The 17,343-nt window shown below is 39.7% G+C and overlaps 1 protein-coding gene across 11 annotated transcripts in view; it reads left to right on the top strand.

Moving 5' to 3' along the window:
* Positions 1-17,343, top strand: part of lrp1bb (low density lipoprotein receptor-related protein 1Bb) — a 258,634-nt gene that overhangs the window by 225,394 nt on the left and 15,897 nt on the right. For 8 of the 11 annotated variants that reach the window (XM_077579279.1, XM_077579282.1, XM_077579281.1 and 5 more), the window contains 12 exons: positions 53-175; positions 357-479; positions 3,357-3,500; positions 3,758-3,892; positions 5,814-5,933; positions 6,059-6,300; positions 6,947-7,170; positions 9,422-9,528; positions 10,845-10,961; positions 11,074-11,247; positions 12,786-12,911; positions 14,034-14,198. In XM_077579279.1, the coding sequence (XP_077435405.1) occupies positions 53-175; positions 357-479; positions 3,357-3,500; positions 3,758-3,892; positions 5,814-5,933; positions 6,059-6,300; positions 6,947-7,170; positions 9,422-9,528; positions 10,845-10,961; positions 11,074-11,247; positions 12,786-12,911; positions 14,034-14,198 (1,800 nt within the window). The remainder of the gene's footprint in view (positions 1-52; positions 176-356; positions 480-3,356; positions 3,501-3,757; positions 3,893-5,813; positions 5,934-6,058; positions 6,301-6,946; positions 7,171-9,421; positions 9,529-10,844; positions 10,962-11,073; positions 11,248-12,785; positions 12,912-14,033; positions 14,199-17,343) is intronic. The other 3 variants (XM_077579277.1, XM_077579276.1, XM_077579274.1) reach the window with 1 other exon arrangement.

Below are 17,343 nucleotides of genomic sequence, written 5' to 3'. Positions count from 1 at the left end.
AATGTTAAAAAAAATGTGGGGGAGTGTTTCATTTCTTTGTGTGTGGCCGTAGGTGCTTTCTTTTGCCGGGCTGATGAATTCATCTGCAATAACACCTTGTGCAAACTTCACGCGTGGATATGCGACGGCAAGGACGACTGCGGCGACAACTCCGACGAGGACGCGGGCATGTGCGGTGGGTCGCGCTCAACTTTAAAGACCACGTCGCCGTCTTCTTTTCAACTTATTTATGAGCCGCTACACCCCTCCCCCCCCCTCCAACGCTGTTGATATTTAAATGTGTGGTGCGCAGGTTTTTTTTTTGGTGTCCCTCACAAAGCCGTAACCATTTGCTTTTTATCTCCTTTCATCTTTAGAAAAACTTGCTTGCCCTCCCACGAGGCCGTTCCGCTGCAGAAATAATCATGTTTGTCTGCGTGCCGACCAAGTCTGCAATAAAGTGGACGACTGCGGTGACAGCTCGGATGAGGAGGAGTGTGGTGAGGACACGCTGCATCAATCCACTGCCGACGTTTTAGTCAAAGGGCCGATGGAGTATCGTGTATGTGTCGTGTGTTGGGACGCGAACACGATTTGCACTTACTGTATATCGGTGATACGGTCATTCTATTGCAAATATGAATAACAAGTGAATAACTGTTGACTGACCTAAACATTTTCAAATTGCCTATATTAATTGGATTTTTAATTGGAAATATACATGCTTTAAACCGCTGGGTCAAACTAAACCAATTTTGGCCAAAAATTGGGCCAACCCGATTATTGAGTCAATTTGACCCAACATTGGGTGGTTTTCTATCAAAACAATTCCATTTTCTGGGTTGCTTTGTACAAAGCTAGCTACCTTTATATTTATTTATATATATATATAAATATATATATATATATATATATAAATGACCTACGAATTGGGTGAATTCGACCCAACTTTGGGTTGCTTTGTATCAAAACAATCCAATTTCCTGAGTTGCTTTGTACAAAGTTAGCTCGTTTTTTTGTGCAAAACAACCCCCAAATTTGGGTCAATTTGACCCAAATTTGCGTCGTTTTGCATCAGAACAATCAACTGGTTTGTTTTGCACAATGTTACCTACCCTTTTTATATTTATTTATGTATTTCATTTGTACAGAACAACCCACAAAATGGGATTGTTTTGTCACAAAACCACAAAAAGTTGTCAAATTGACCCAATTAGTGGGTCAGCCCAATTTCTGACCAAAAATGGGTTAGTTTTGACCAAGCAGTTTAAAGGCTGTACTGCAACATTTTAAAGTCATCTTACTACATCACTCTTAAAAAAAAAAGAAATTGGGGGGGGCATCAGAAGGACTCATTTCCATGCATGGCAAAGACTCTCCATAATTTCCACTAACAACTAAACTTAGCTCCTCCCACGTTAGGCAATTGGAAACAGTCACAATTGCACAGGAATCTGCAGTAATAATGTTTGGTTTTGTTTTGTTTTGTAGTGGTTCAAGTGCATTTATCCCTTTGAAAATTGTTATCTTGTCTGTCTTCATGTGTTGCGCCACCCGAATATCCGTCCCTTCAAGTTGCTTGCACGATCACCGCCGCGTCGCCGTTTTCTTTTTCGCGACATCCTGACATGTTCGTGCAGCGCGACACCGATTTGAGCGATGGCGCCGAGCAGGCCCGAGCGAACGGGACAAATGGCTTCATTCATATTTCACTCTTTCATCCTCTCTCTCTCTCTCCCTCTTCTATTCCTCTCTAATTCCATTGATCCGGCCATCAATCTCTCACTTCACTCCATTACCTCCCTCCATTGTACGCCTCTTCCCTCCATCCATCTTCTCAATCTCACCTCGGTCTCATCATGCCACCCTTCCATCCTGCTATCACTTCATTTTCTTCCTTCCCTTTTTTCACCTCCCACGTCACATTGCGCTACGATTCAATTTGCTGCCGATCTCGATATTTGACGAGCTCGTTGCGCGTAACGGTCACGCAATAACCAAGTTGGTGATGTGTATGTAAAATTCGGACTGGCTGTGGATGCGTTTTGTTTCTTAAATGGTGGTAAGAATGATGGCGTCTCGCATTATTGGACTTATACATTTTCACAGTCTCAGACTAAAAACTGAAATCAGAAGGAAATTTTGGAGTTTTGCCGGCATCATATCACACTCCCGTCATCTTTACCGTTTAGTGTAAAGTGTTCATGTCAGCTGTTTTAGATCCGTTTTTTTTCCTAGTCTTGGCCAACAATATCAAACATTATATTATTAGAAATCGTGGACGAACGTAAATGTTTAAAATTTCGTACTAGATTGACAGAAACTACCGTAGACGCGGAACTTGGTAAATTGACACAACTCTCCAGCCAAGTTGTTAGTGGAAGCCGTGCCTGTCAGCTTGCGAGGAGGGATAAATATTGAAAATAATGACCTTCCTTAACATGTCAGAAATATTTAGGTTGAAATAAAAAATGTACCATTCCGATGGCGTTTAGCGGTGCACATGGTCCTTAGGTTTCATTAGTATAGAGATTATGACGGAGTCCTAAAAAAATTCTCCCCTGTAAGGTGTTTGAGAAATGAGAAGCCCTGCATGAAGTATTTGCACTTGTGGTGGCAAATCCAGGTCCAGAAAGTAAAAACCCTGCCACCGTTTGGCTTTAGCCCCTAGTGCTAGCTAGCTAGCTAGCTAGCTCCCTAGCGGGTAAAACAAGCACCATGGGTGCTATCTATCTAGCTAACTAACTAGCACCTGAGGCTAAAGCCGAACTGTAACAAGATTTTAACTTTCTGGACCTGGTTTCGGCACCGTCTGTATTTCTGTATGTTGTTGAATTCATTCATTGGAAGGGAGACCGTTCGGAAGCCGCGAAAGTTAGCTTTAGGTTGGATATTCGAAGTTGCAACACAAAAATCTCAATGCATTTTATTACAGATATACCTGGACACCTTCAATAATAAGCATTAAAGCAAAGACTGATGAGGTCTGATCTAAACATTGATGACTCGCTACCTATATAGTGATAAGCCCCTCCCATAATGTGATTTGCAAATGTCTAAAAAAAACAACAAAAAAAAAACTAGAAGTTCCTTGAGGTCAGTTTTTTGTTTTTGTACATGTCAACATTTTCCAGTGTCTTTCAATTCAAAAAGTACTTTCATTATTACACAACCTTGATGTTTTTTTTGTCTAAACGTCTGTCTCGGGTCATTAAGACGATAAAAGGTAACCGGTAGTTCAATCGTCATTCAGTCTTCATTCAGCATCTAAATGATCAACATGAACAATTACTGTATATCACCATCGCATATATATCATGAGTGTCTCACAATTTGTATGAAGATTTTCAAAAGTCTTGTGCTATTTTGTACCGAAGCAGAGGCGGCGGCTGGACGACCGCGGCCGTGCGGGAAGACCGAGTTCACCTGCGGTAACCGACGCTGTGTCTCCATCCAGCTCCAATGCGACCTCTTCAACGACTGCGGCGACGGCGGCTCCGACGAGCAGGACTGCAAAGCCTGTGAGTCCGTCGCCGACCGATTCCATCGAAGCTATGCAGGTTATCGGGAGGCGGGACCATCTCCTCCTTTTAGCTGTGATGTCTTGTTATTTATGCCGATGTATGTACGCCGCTGTTTGTGAGTTGTGTCGCGTGTGATGTGAAAGGCCGCGCTGTCCTTTTGGCTTTTGCACATCAAAAGGAAGGCACAGCAGGTGTCTGAGAGGCAGAGGGCGGCCGTGTAATCAAAAAAAGCCCGTGTGTTTTTGTATTTGTAGTCTCCAGCGGCGACGTATGTGGCAAGCAAACAAATCCGTGCGGAGAGGACGCCATCTGCAACCAGACCGACGCCAGCGGCGTTTGCCGGTGCAAAGCGGGCTTCAAGAGGAACCACAAGTCAGGACAGTGCGACGGTAGTTGATGATCCACTTTTGCCGTTCGCTGGCCTGACTTGAATTGAGATGCAAAGGCCAAATCGGAATTTTCCGATTCAAGTGTGAATGAATCGTAGCGTATCGTCGTGATTTTTCACGTGACATCCGCTTTTCGGAAAAGTGACTGAACTGAAATGAACATGATACTATTAAGCTGACGCGACGTGGCTTGGAGGTGGACCCGAATGCGGCAAAGCAGAGCGAAGAGGCAACGGTAACTTTCAAAACCGAAGCTAAACTCAAGCCATGACAGCAGCAAAATAAAAACGAACTGTTAGATATTGTAGCATTTTTAATTCTTCATTTTATTTTATTAACCATTGTTACACACTATGAACATCCCAATTCTTTATATTAACCTTGTCGAAATGTTTTGTGTCCTTAGTAGAGCAGAAGGTGTTGATCTCGGTATGGTCTGACCTTGGGCTGGTGCACACTGATTGGTCCAAAATTCCTTGTTTTATTTTGTACACGCACATTTCGGTCTTGAAAACAAAATTTGCTTTGAAATAACACACACACACACTCTTTACTTTCTTCATCAGTCACGGCCACCGTAAATTTGGTTCAACTTGTTTGTGAGATTTTGTTATGGGGAAAAATAGAACCTTCAACTATATAACATATTCAGTCCCGAACACACACCCAAATCTGACCTTGTTTACGCCATCTGCTCTGGAAAAGTACTCAGAGATATGTTTTGTCTACAAATAAAAGAGAGGAGGTCCTTAAACTATAAAAGCCGTTCGACACCCGGAAGAAGCACATTTGACGCTCTGAATCCCACGATGTTTAAGTGATGATAGAGGCTGTTATCTGTCCAGAGATCTCTGATTGATTAAAAATCATTTTTGCAAAGGTGTATTTTTCTTTTTTCATTAAATCTATCTTCATTTTTGGAACACGCAAAGAGGACAAAATTCATTAATTCCTTCAGAACCCAAACCTAACCCAAATTATGACATAAGCAATCAGTCAACAAAACAGTGTATCAACACCAACGTCGTTACTTGGCGGCTGGCCTCAGACGTCGTCCTACCTCAAAAGTAGTTTGCAAACTTCGACGCTGGTTCAAAGGAACGAACCCTCCCAGGTTAGCTTAGCGCTAAAAACACACACATGCGAGGTTTTGCCATTGGCCAGCGTACAGCAATTGATTGTGGAAGTAAGTTAAGCGCTAAAAACAAGACCGAACTCTCGTAAATAGCAAAACGTCGCTCCTACGTGAAAAACACTTACGCCCATTTTTTTTCTCAATTTTTAAGTTCTTGGGATGATTGGATTCAGTTTCATCCCCAAAATGTAAAAAAAATATGACAAAAATGGACACACAGGTTTTCACATAGATTTTCAAATAGCAGCGACGGAAAGCAAATAATACATTAGAAAAAGACTATGAAGCTCAAACGCTTTCATGATCTTTGGCATTTGAACGCACATTTTTGAATATCATGGTGCTGAAAAGAATTACACACCAAAAAAACACAATATTGAAATGTCAGTCTTCATCTTTCCAGTGCTTTTATTTCAAAGTGTGCTGTTTTTTTAGATTCAACTTTTGAATTTTGATGCCCCCTAATGGGATATACTTGCTATGAATGTGAATTATTGATCAAAGGTTTTTTTTTTTTTTACATACGTTTTAACTACATGCAGAAAAATAAGGAGAATCTCATTATGTAAATGAGGAAATTGTCCGAAAGTGGACTTTATGAGTTTGTCAGCACTGCAGCGCTTCCCTTGACCTTTGCCTGCTCGCTCTTTGCTGATGCCGTCGCAAATAACTCAAAACACCTCTCAAGGTGTCCAAATCAATATTCTTAATGTAACCTTTATGGTTTATGGTTAGTATGTTAAAAGCAAAGCACTCTCTCAAGTATTGTGTTGTGGTTATTTCCAGAGACAAACGAGTGCCTGCAGTTTGACGCATGCCCTCATTACTGCACAAACACGAAAGGATCTTTCAAGTGCACGTGCGACAGAAATTATAAGGAGATCGATGGAAACTGCGTAACAAAAGGTATGACGACCGTAAGCTTTTATAGCGGCCATCGCTGTTTTCTTCATTCAGGAGAACAATGTTTTCTTTTTCAAATGAAACCCAGCTAATTCTGTCCCGCTTTCTTCCCTCAACTGTGCGGGCAGGACCGGAGGATCGAGTGCTCTACATAGCTAATGACACTGAAATTCGAAGTTTTGCGTACCCGTTTAACCAGAGCCACGGACACAAAGTGCTGGCACAGATTGAGGACAACGCTCGCATTATCGGGATGGATGCTTTGTTTCACCACCAGAAGTTTATCTGGGCTACCCAATTCAACCCGGGTGGAATATTTTACAAAGAAAGTGTGGAAAGAAGTCAAACTAAACCGAACATTCGAAATATTGTGAGTATCTATGAAAACAACAACACACATTACACATGAAACAAATCAATTGTGGCGCATACAGAAATAATATGCGTGTAGTCAATTAGTGTCATTTGTATTCGGCACCGTCTGTATTTCTGTATATTGCTGAATTCATTCAGTGGAAGGAGACCATTCGGAGACCGTTCGGAGACCGCGAAAGTTAGCTTTAGGTTGGATATTCGAAGTTGCAACACAAAAATCTCAATGAATTTTATTACAGATATACCTGGACATCTTCAATAATAAGGATTAAAGCAAAGACTGATGAGGTCTGATCTAAACATTGATGACTCGCTACCTATATAGTGATAAGCCCCTCCCTTTGTCTGGCCAAAGATGGCACTCCCATAATGTGATTTGCAAATGTCCCAAAAAAACAAACAAAAAAAAACTGGGAGTTCCTTGAGGTCAGTTTTTTGTTTTTTGTACATGTCAACATTTTCCAGTGTCTTTCAATTGCCGATGTTTTCCACGTCACATTAGAGTACTTTCATTTCAAAAGGTAACTGGTAGTGCAATCATCATTCAAAAATATATATATTTTTTTTTAAACGCTTCAACCTTCAATCCAACAAATACCAACGATGAGTGCATCCGTTTTTTTCCCCCCAATTGTTTCCAGTGTTCGGATTTCCGACGACCCCGTGACATTTCCGCCGACTGGATCACCGGGAATATCTACTGGACCGATCATTCGCGGATGCACTGGTTCAGCTATTACACGGCGCACTGGACGAAATTGCGATATTCCATAAATGTAGGACAACTCAAGGGACCAAATTGCACGCGCTTGATCACCGACATCGCTGGCGAGCCTTACGCCATTGCCGTCAACCCCGGCAAAGGGTAAGTAGGACTATGTTATATTTTCTCATAGCCGTCATGTTGATGCGCTCGACAACCACAAATGTCACCGTCGCATGCCACTCCACCAGGCCCCGCCTCTTTACGCAGGGTTTCTGCGCGTCATTAAAAAGTTATTAAATGGATTTTGCTCGAATTAAGAAGCATTAAAGGCATTACAAATTGAAATACTTGTTCATGCTTTATGTTACGTACAACGTTGTGTAAAGGATTCACCATAACACAACTTAACAATGATTAATGTGATTTTTTATTTTTATTTTTTTTTTATGTATTTGTGGCGGCTGGTGACTCGTAATTTACAATGAACAAAATGTCCTGCAGTCCACAAGTTGCTTCATGTTCCAAATACCAACTGCTCTGTCACCACTGTCCAAAATGAAACACTAATGCCACCTAGTGGCAGAAAATGACCTCAACATAAAATCTATGACTCAATGTTTCATACTCCTTTTAACTGTAACTTCATAAATCACTTACAAATGTGGTTGTATCATTTAGTTCATTGGCAACAGTAATCTTATAGTATTTGGTGATATAACGAGATTCATTTACGATTGATCGCGAGTTAACTACGGAAAGCATGCGATCAATTACGATAATTGTAATCAACTGACAGCCCTAATATATAAACAGTATATGGATACGTGCGTGCGTGCGCATGTGTTACACTTTATGCTTCCATTTGTGTCAAATATGTTTACAATGTGTTTAAAAGTTTTAAATAAAGTTTAAAGGGGTAAAAAAAAATATATACTTTTTAGGTGCTCTCTATATTGTGGTTATTGAAGATTTTAAATTGTTCATAAGGCCAAGTGTGATTGGTTGTTTGCGTCATTGTGCATTTGACGGGCGACTGGATAAAGTTATAGAAAATAAAACTGTCCATGCAGCTTCTTTTTTATTTTTTATTTTTTTATCCCATCATTAGATTGTGAAGGTGTGCCTAATGAACTGTCCGGCGAATGAATATAATAATCATCATTATCATCATATGCTAATGTTGCTTATTAAACATCTTTATACGTGAGCAGCACGTGGGCTCATTTGGAGCGGTGTCTGTTTAATGGTCTGATATTTCAAAAACTTTGCCGTGTTAACCAGCTGGACTCTAATTGTGTGTACTCACCATTAGAGGCTGAGCAGGTAATGTACTGTACGCTTGGTTTTCATACCGTGGCTGCCTGCCGCATTCAAATACAGCATAATGAGATGGCTGACAGTGAACCAAAACAGTAAAGCAAATGTGCAGCCAGCCAATGGATCAGATCTCATTAAAGATGCTCGGCAGAGTCGAGGGGAGCCGCAGCTCACGTACAATAAATGCGTACTGCTACGGCGGTCCTAGTTTGAAGATTTGCAAGACCCCCCCCCCCCCCCCCCCCCCCTTTTGAGGTTCTTGACATTTTCAAGTTGGAACCTATGGAGGACCAAAACTGCCAAAATTAAAGAATAAATAAATGAATGAATAATTAAATGACTAAAAGTAAAAATAAAAACGGATATAACAAATATAATTCAAAGATTAAATACAAAAAGTAAATATAAACGGAAATAAAAACAAAAAAATATATATATCATAAATAAATAAATACGAGTAAAAATAAAAATAAAAACGGATATAAAAAATATAATTCAAAGATTAAATACAAAAAGTAAATATAAACGGAAATAAAAACAAAAAAAGATATATATATCATAAATAAATACAAGTAAAAATAAAAACGGATATAACAAAATATAATTCAAAGATTAAATACAAAAAGTAAATATAAATGGAAATAAAAAAAAAAGATATATATCATAAATAAATAAATACAAGTAAAAAATAAAATAAAAAACAAAAAAAGAGATTAAAAAAATAAATGTCAAATTAAATACAATTTTTTTTACATAAATATGATTCAAAAATGAAATATAAAAAGTAAATATAAACGGAAATAAAAACAAAAATATATATATATCATAAATAAATACAAGTAAAAATAAAATAAAAAATAAAAAAGCAAGATTCAAAAAATACATATAAAAATAAATGTCAAATTAAATACAAAAATTAATACATAAATAGAATTAAATATCACACCTTTTATTTATGTCAGAAAGCGTGGGTGTAATCCTATTACCGCATGCACGGCACCAGCATACAGTACACACGAAGACATCTGGGGCAACGGGGATTATTAACCTATGCGCGTTTCCTGCACTCAGCCAATGTTTGTCTGTCATGCAGGATGATGTACTGGAGTGTAGTAGGCGACCACTCGCATATCGAAGAATCCGCCATGGACGGTTCTTTACGCAGAGTGCTGTTGGAGAAGAACCTCAGGAGGCCAACTGGTAGGTATTTCTGTCCTTAGCTATTTCTGGGTGTTTTTTTCCCATTTGCTTTGGTACATTTCTCAGAATTTCTCATTGCTTTGAACAAGTTTGATGATGTCCAATTCTCTGCTGTTTCTAACATTATCAATTTTAAAATCAACTTTTTTTCCTTGGTGAATCTTGAGTTTTTCAAGCAAAGGGAAATGTGTGAAACCGTAAATCAACCAATGACCAAGCAGTTTCCTGGAAATGGCTCATTGAGGTGGGGATGAATAAATTCATTTGTGGCCCAAAGGAAGTAGAAGAACTACACTGTGCAATAATCTGTCCCCTGTTTTTCATTTATACCCCCCCCCCCTCTTTGTGCTATGCAATGTTGTATTTTCCCTGGATCACAAAGAATTGGTCAAATCTTGCCCAGTCTCTTGTAATAAATCTTCCACATACACAAAAGTGTAACTTTCAGTTTAGAATACTGAATGTGTCATCAAAACTTAAGTGTCTGTTTACACCAGAACATCCATGCAAAGTACACGACAACATGACAAAGTGCTCTGCTGGCTTTGACATGTTCGGTGACACAAATATTCCGTTTTGAGAAAGAAAATGGCTTTTAACAGGGAACCGTGCTGATTTGCTTTTTGTGTGTATTGCTATGAGAAATGCACTTGCTGTTTTGTAAATTTCAACTCTGATCTGAGAAATGTACCAAAGTGGCTGAGGAAAAACCGTAATACCGCTCCGGTACATATTGGAGACTATGAAACAACATTTGTGTCGTATCTTTTTGAAAATTGGTGCATAAATAAAACGGAAATACATACAGTACAAATGCAACTTAGCAGAGCCTCTGAAGTAGCCATTTTTTCTTGTCTTTTGTTAAATAGGGAAACAGCGCTGAACTAGTTTTGAGCATCAGCAATGGCCTCCTTTATTTCAAGCGGCAACATTCTGTTGTGTTTACAGAGCGAGGAATTCATCATCTGCGGAAAACCTATTTAAAAGAGCCGGCCCGGCTCTCAATTATCTAGTCAAACGCTGGTGCAGAAAGTAAAAGTGATTAATTGGCTTGGAATTGTAATGTAAGCATTCCTAAACACTGCCATCCAAAGTGCAAAGCACAATTCGGCCAGATCTACTTTGTAATTTCCACACAGGAGAATTGATTGTCGGAAGCAAAACAAGGCAAAGGGTAGAAACACACAAAACGAGGCGGCTTCGCATTTCAGTTGCGCCGTCGCGACCTTGGCTTCTCCTGACGCCCGACGACTTCCCGCAAGATGTCGGCCTGCTTTGTACGGTAAATAAAAGTCTTTGTTTCCTCGTCCCCGCAGGGCTCGCCATTGATTATTTCAATCAGCGTTTGTACTGGGCTGATCCCGAGCTTTCGCAGATTGGCAGCGTGAGATTGGATGGTTCCGACCCGCTGATGACGATCAATGAGAGACACGGTAATTTCTGGCATGAAATGTCTCACTTTGGAAAAGTAACTTGAGATTGGACTTCTTTTTTTATTTGATAAGTATCATGTGTGTTTTTTCTGGTATTGTGCTGAATTTGCAGGCATCTCCCAACCTTATAGAATTGATTTATTTGAAGATTACATCTATGGAACTGGACTCAAACACGAAGTCTTTAAGATTCACAAGTTTGGCAAACAGCCGGTGGAATTGTTTAACTTGGGAGTGGAGAAACCCACCAACGTTTTGATCTCCCATCGATTCAAACATCAAGATGGTAATTTGGGTTTTTCTTTTGTTTAAATTATTGTTCATTTCGTCAACGAAAACTAGACAAAAATAATTTTGTCAACATACATTTTTCATCAAACTAAAACTAGACTAGACTAGACTCAAACCCTCATTAATGAACAATAACTGGGACTCAATCAGTATGCATTTTCGTCGACTTCACTTAATATAAATTGGGCATTTTAGTTCATGAACAAAAATGAGATGAAAATGATATGATTTTGTCAAAATTTTGTCTCTGCTAATCTGTCACCGTGACACTGTCATGTGACACAGCCCCTTTCAAATCTGAAGCTAGCGTGTGCAACATGCACAAACACATGGGCCAGACAGGAAGTGGATTCACGGTGAACGGTAAAAAAATAAAAGAAAAATTAAATTATAGTTATAATGTTACATGGCGAGAACATTACAACAATAATGTCAATCTGATCGCTAACGAATGCTAGCTAACTCATTAGTGCATAGCAGGGAGTCATAGTAGCCACTTGTTGATATGCTGTAATTGTGTGTGAAATTGTTTTTCATCAAAAATATGAGAACATTTTATGTGAAATCGTTTTAGAAATGTTCAACATAATCTACTAACAAAAAAAAGAATACTAAAACTAGACTAAAATGTTGACCATTTTTGTTGGCTAAAACTAGATGAATAAAAATGATGTTTTCTTGGACTAAAACAAAGACTGAAATGCTAGATCCATGGTCAACTAAAAAATGGCAAAACAAAAATGGGATGAGGTTGACTAACTATGATAAGAACTAACAAGCGTGATTGAAACTGGACTAAAACAGACTAAATTTAAAAATGGCAAATAAAATGAAGACTAATGTACATCATTGAAGCAGTTTGAACCTCGCAGTTTGGAATGTGGTAAAAAAAAAAAAAAAAAGTAGTGTATTCCAGCTTTATGAATATTTTCTGAGGTCATCATGCACGAGTCGTCCAACTGTAGTTGCATTCAAATGAAGTCAGTCGGTCAATTTTTCAAAGGAAAGCGTTCGTGTCCCTGAGAGACTCGTTAGACCTGGCATGGAATGTGTGGGCTGAATATGTGCATAGAAAGCTTTGACATGAAGCCTGTTGGTCCCATAACAACCTTTGTATTTATCTGTATATATATATATATAGATAGATATATAGAGGTATAATGCATACTCTATTTTAAATTGTAAATTTCTTTGTATTATTGATTTGTCATGCTTGATTGATATTCTTTGGCCAAACCCTACTCATGTCAATATCAGCATGGTAATTTCCAGTATTGAACCGAGCACAAGCAGCCCTCAGTACTGTTTTGATGAATTCATTTTTAGATGTTTCATGTTGTTCTTCAGTGCGGTTCAAGCTCCAGTAATCAATTAGGCATTTCTCAGCCCATCGGCATTTCTTCGGTTTGGTGTTGTAGCGCATGTCAAAATGTGCATAAGTCCAACTGTGCGCCTTCCACCCTTCAAAACAGTAAGAAAAAGTCAAATATTTAAATGAAATGTATCATAGACCTCCCCTTCCTTTCCCAACAGCGTCAAATCCATGCCTGAGGATGTCTTGCGATTTCATGTGTTTGCTCAACCCAACGGGTGCCAGATGTACTTGTCCGGAGGGCAAAATGCTGATCAACGGCAGCTGTAGTGATGTCAACACCTCAGGTGGGCTTACGCCTCGGTTTTATGATACGGTTGTGCTGTATTACAAGAAAACTGGCAAGTACACAGATTTCAGGGCATCAGATAGCAAAATGCGCCAGTTTGCCACTTGCAGTTGAGACATTTTAATGTACCCTGACTTCACTGCCGGCTCAGTCACACATAAAAAAGGCACTTAGAAGTCTATACACGACTAAAAAAAAAAGTATATTTTTCTATAGTTAAAAACCTGCTTGCCTGAATCTTTGTGTGTATATAATGTATGCTGTAGTATCTTCAATGCAATATTAAAAGGACTTGGCATCAGGTTGTATAAAGCATAGAAAATGTGTAACATGAACTACAGATAGTGATTAACTCCAGAAGAAATATAGAGCCCCATTTTACCGCCCAGAGCAAGTCAAGAAGTAGAATTGGGCATAAAGAGGATGTGATGGAATGCAGCCGACTTCCAGCCAATCGAAGCGGCTCAAATCACTCCCATTAAAATCAGGACGTGGAAACTCGCACGTGCTTGACATTGAGTCAAAAATGAGTTTGGCGGTGGCGCACACAAAATGTGTTTATACAATTGCACGTCGGCCGCACGTGATGTGGATAGCTGGAGACCACCTTGCAACCCCACTATTAAAGTACTTTTAAGATAATAATAATAATTTGGTTAATTCATTGATTTTTACAATTATTCCCACACTGTCGTCGTATTTATGAATGACAAACGATGCCGAGTGCCAAATCTGTCTGCTATTCAAATGCACCAAAATCGTGTTGCACCGCCACTATTTTGACCTACTTTTTGCGAGTCTAAAATCAAGTTTACGTTTTGTCACCAACATCGCGTGGCTACCAAATTGCCAAATACGCTAAACTAGATCTGCCCTGGCACCAAAATGAATGTGCACCCGTTTTTATGCCAAACTCACGGACATCCATCTACAAAAATTAGACCCATCGACTTCATATCTGACTTTTCTTTCTTTCTTCCTTCCTGAATTCTCATTCTTGTTGTTTTTGCAGTTGTTGTTGATAATTAACTCTATAGGATTCGCAGCACGATTGTTTGTTGTGTTTACCGTGATTTGAGTTCCCCAATAAGAAAGGTGGTCTTTTTCTCCCGCGGTGAAGGTGAACTGTGCCGTCCCCCCTGCGAGAACGGAGGCCGTTGCTTAGCCAATGAGAAGGGAGACTGGAGGTGCTACTGCTGGCCCGATTTCTCGGGTGAACGCTGCGAGGTCAACCACTGCACGGACTACTGCCTGAACGGAGGGACCTGCATGGGCTCGCCGCTGGGTAAGACGACCTTCACAAATGTGGCGCTTGAGCCCTGCAGAAATTCGATCACGTCAGTCACAAGATTTTCCGTGGCCAGGCCCGCTTTGGTTCCTCTTTAAATTGACATCTACTTGTCAAAAAAGTCTTGGATTGTCATCTGTCAACTCACAAGCATCAAGTACGTACAGCTGATGGTTGATGTTTTACAGTCGTCCCCCAGGGATTCCTCTGCATAGAGCGCAGGGACAAAATGGCATTTTAAATGCGGGGCGCTTTAGGCCATTTCCCTCTTGCACTTGCACAATGAGCCAGTGAATAGTAACACATCTCTTTCCTACGTGGTATCCTTGCGGCAGCTCCGCTTTTGCAAGATGTGCACTTTTGCTAACCCAGTTTGCACAAAAGTTGTTTTGAGTTTGGTACGGTACACATTTTTGGAGCATTTTGATTATCAAGTGTGGAACAACCCTCAAATACACTATACAACCTTGAGCTATGATTGACACCACTAGCCTAATGCTAACACAAAATGAGCTAATGAATAGCTTTGGTGTTGCTGTGTTCAGGCGAATAAAATTTGTAATTATTTGCACAGTTTCAATATTTTTTTTTTATAGTTTCCATACTCTTAATAAAAGTGGAAAAAATGTTAAACTAATGGAAATATGGCCGCATCTTTTAGTCATTGATACAGTAATTTCATTATAATTCATAAAATTTTGTTAAAATTAAAAAGATGTGTGATATTGATTTGTGTTGGTGATTTTTCTGCCACTAGATGGCATAATAGCTTTTGTAAGACATTGGTGACAGCTCAGTGCATTTTTCTTTTCATATTAAGAGCTTTCTAATCTTTAACATGAAGTAACTTGTGACATTCTGCACATTTAAAAAAAAAATATACGCATTATTATTCAATTCATTGCTGCAAAATTTTGACGTGGACGTTGTCTGCTGCGTTGCGACTGGAATTCCTCCAGCACAGGCTTTCCAAGGAAGGGGCGGTCATTTAAAAAAAAAATGGCATTGAAGGAACTTTAAATTAACTCAAAATTAACTCCTGATGACACTTCTTTTAACCTTTCGCTTTGACATGTTCGAGCATCTGTGTGGCTATTGCTTGAAAATGGTGGATATTCCCCCGGTCTACATGCCAACTCATGGGCAGAGAAACTGTGTGGGAATTTTACGTCAAACTGAATTCTGCCCGGCTTTTTTACAGACACAAAAGGGCGGCTAACAACAGATTGACTCGCTGGTTAAATTTCACACTTGATGGTTGGCTAAGCCCTGCAGACACTCAACTATTTGTATACAAACAATTAACAAGTCAATTTTCCATTCTATATGCCCTTTAAGTTGCCTGGGATTGATTTCTACTTTAGGGGAACCACTGTGCTCATGATCCGCAGTCTACTAATGAACTTCTAATGAGGGGCCAATTGTGACGAAGACAGAGTTGTGCATTTGATTGTGTGCGGACATTCTGTTCACATTAATGTCACTGGAACCAGACGAGTGGTAATCAAAGAGTTGACATGTTACTTATTTCTCAGAATATGCTCCATTTAGTGGATAATGTTTGAGGTGAATTTCCACATTTTACACATTCACATTCTACTAATCCGAGATTATCCCAACACACACACATCCATTTTTTTTTTTTTAATGCTACACGAGCTGTAGTAACATTTCTATCATTGCCATGTCAACCCCAGATATGACTTTGGTGGTGTGGAATATGTTTTATTAGCACAAGCATCAATATATGGATAACTTGTTGTGTTTGAGGCTTTTCCAAACGGCCTGGAGGGTCTTCCTGAAGAGAGAGAAAAGGCGACATCATTTGTTCTGCTTTGGTGCATTTTACTTTGAACCTCACAACCTTGGAAAATTGTTGTCTTCTGAATCACACCGAGTGATTTTCTTTTCTTTTTTTTCTTTTTTTTTTGCTTTTACTGCCTCTCACATGTCTTATGATGGCCATGAAGTCATGTCATCCAATGTTATGACCACATTGCACAGAGGAGATGGCCACTCGTGGGAAATTGTTTGCCATTTTGGACATGCAGGCACTCACACGTTTCATATTTCCAATGCACAGTAAATGCAGAGCATTCTGTTATTTCAACCGTATTGTCACTGTTGGCCAGAAAACCAAATGGTCCGTTTTTTTTACAAGTCAATGCCGCTGGTCTGTCTACACGTCGTCTGTTATCTTTAAACATTACTAACCAATTAAAAGTGTTGAAAACTCTCTGTCGACTGTCTTAACACCTTCAGACCCGTTACAGTAATGATAAAAGGCTGTCTTAATTGATTTGATATGATTGCTGAAAGTCAGGTCTGAGTCTATTAGCGCCCCAAGATTTCAAACTTGGTCTTTGGTTTCTAAAGAAAGTGACTCGAGGCTCCACGTGGCGGAATTACATCATTTCGGAAACCAAGCCCCCTCCACGTGGTGTCCGCATTGTCCACATTTTCCGCACCGCGCAGCTACCAAAATTTCTAACCTACACGGACTATTGTCACAGAAAAACATGGCGGACGAGCAAAAGTTGTTGGAAACAACAGTTTTCTAAACCACCCCCCACCCTTTATTTGGTTCCATCTCTTGTTCTCAATAGTTTATTGAAAAAATAAATAAATACAATTGTTTTCTGCGTCCGTTGTGTCAACGTGTTGTTCATATGCCGCAGACGCTCTTCACTGCCTCCTACAGTCTGGGAGAATATCGACCGCAGTGGGGCTGGCAAGTCACGTTGCGTATCAAAGGCAAAAAAAGTTGTGCCGGCTGGATTATTGGTGATGTGTTGATGTTGGTCGGGATATGATAGCAACATAATGTTGTAAATACCAACTTGAAAGATGTGGTATTTGGTAACTCAACCAAGGTGTTTGGTTTTTTTTATCTGAAAAGTTGCAACTTTGAAGGTCTGAGAATTTGCCCAACAGCAACCCCCCCATCCTTTTGTTTTCTATAGCACTCGGCCTATCACAGCTGACTTTGGGTGAAAGTTGGGGTACCCCCGGGCCTGGTCCCCAGCACAGTCACTTTTACACAAATTAGATGTGAGAGGGATTCGTAGTGCCAGGAAAAAAGCCAGGCAAGCATATTAGTGAGCAATCAAACGCTGAATCTCATAACCCTGAGGCAGATGTG

The sequence above is a fragment of the Vanacampus margaritifer genome, chromosome 11, assembly GCF_051991255.1.
Source record: "Vanacampus margaritifer isolate UIUO_Vmar chromosome 11, RoL_Vmar_1.0, whole genome shotgun sequence".
In the NCBI taxonomy this organism is placed as follows: Eukaryota; Metazoa; Chordata; class Actinopteri; order Syngnathiformes; family Syngnathidae; genus Vanacampus; species Vanacampus margaritifer.
Note: the sequence above shows the minus strand (reverse complement) of the source record. Positions and strands in the feature narration are given on the sequence as shown.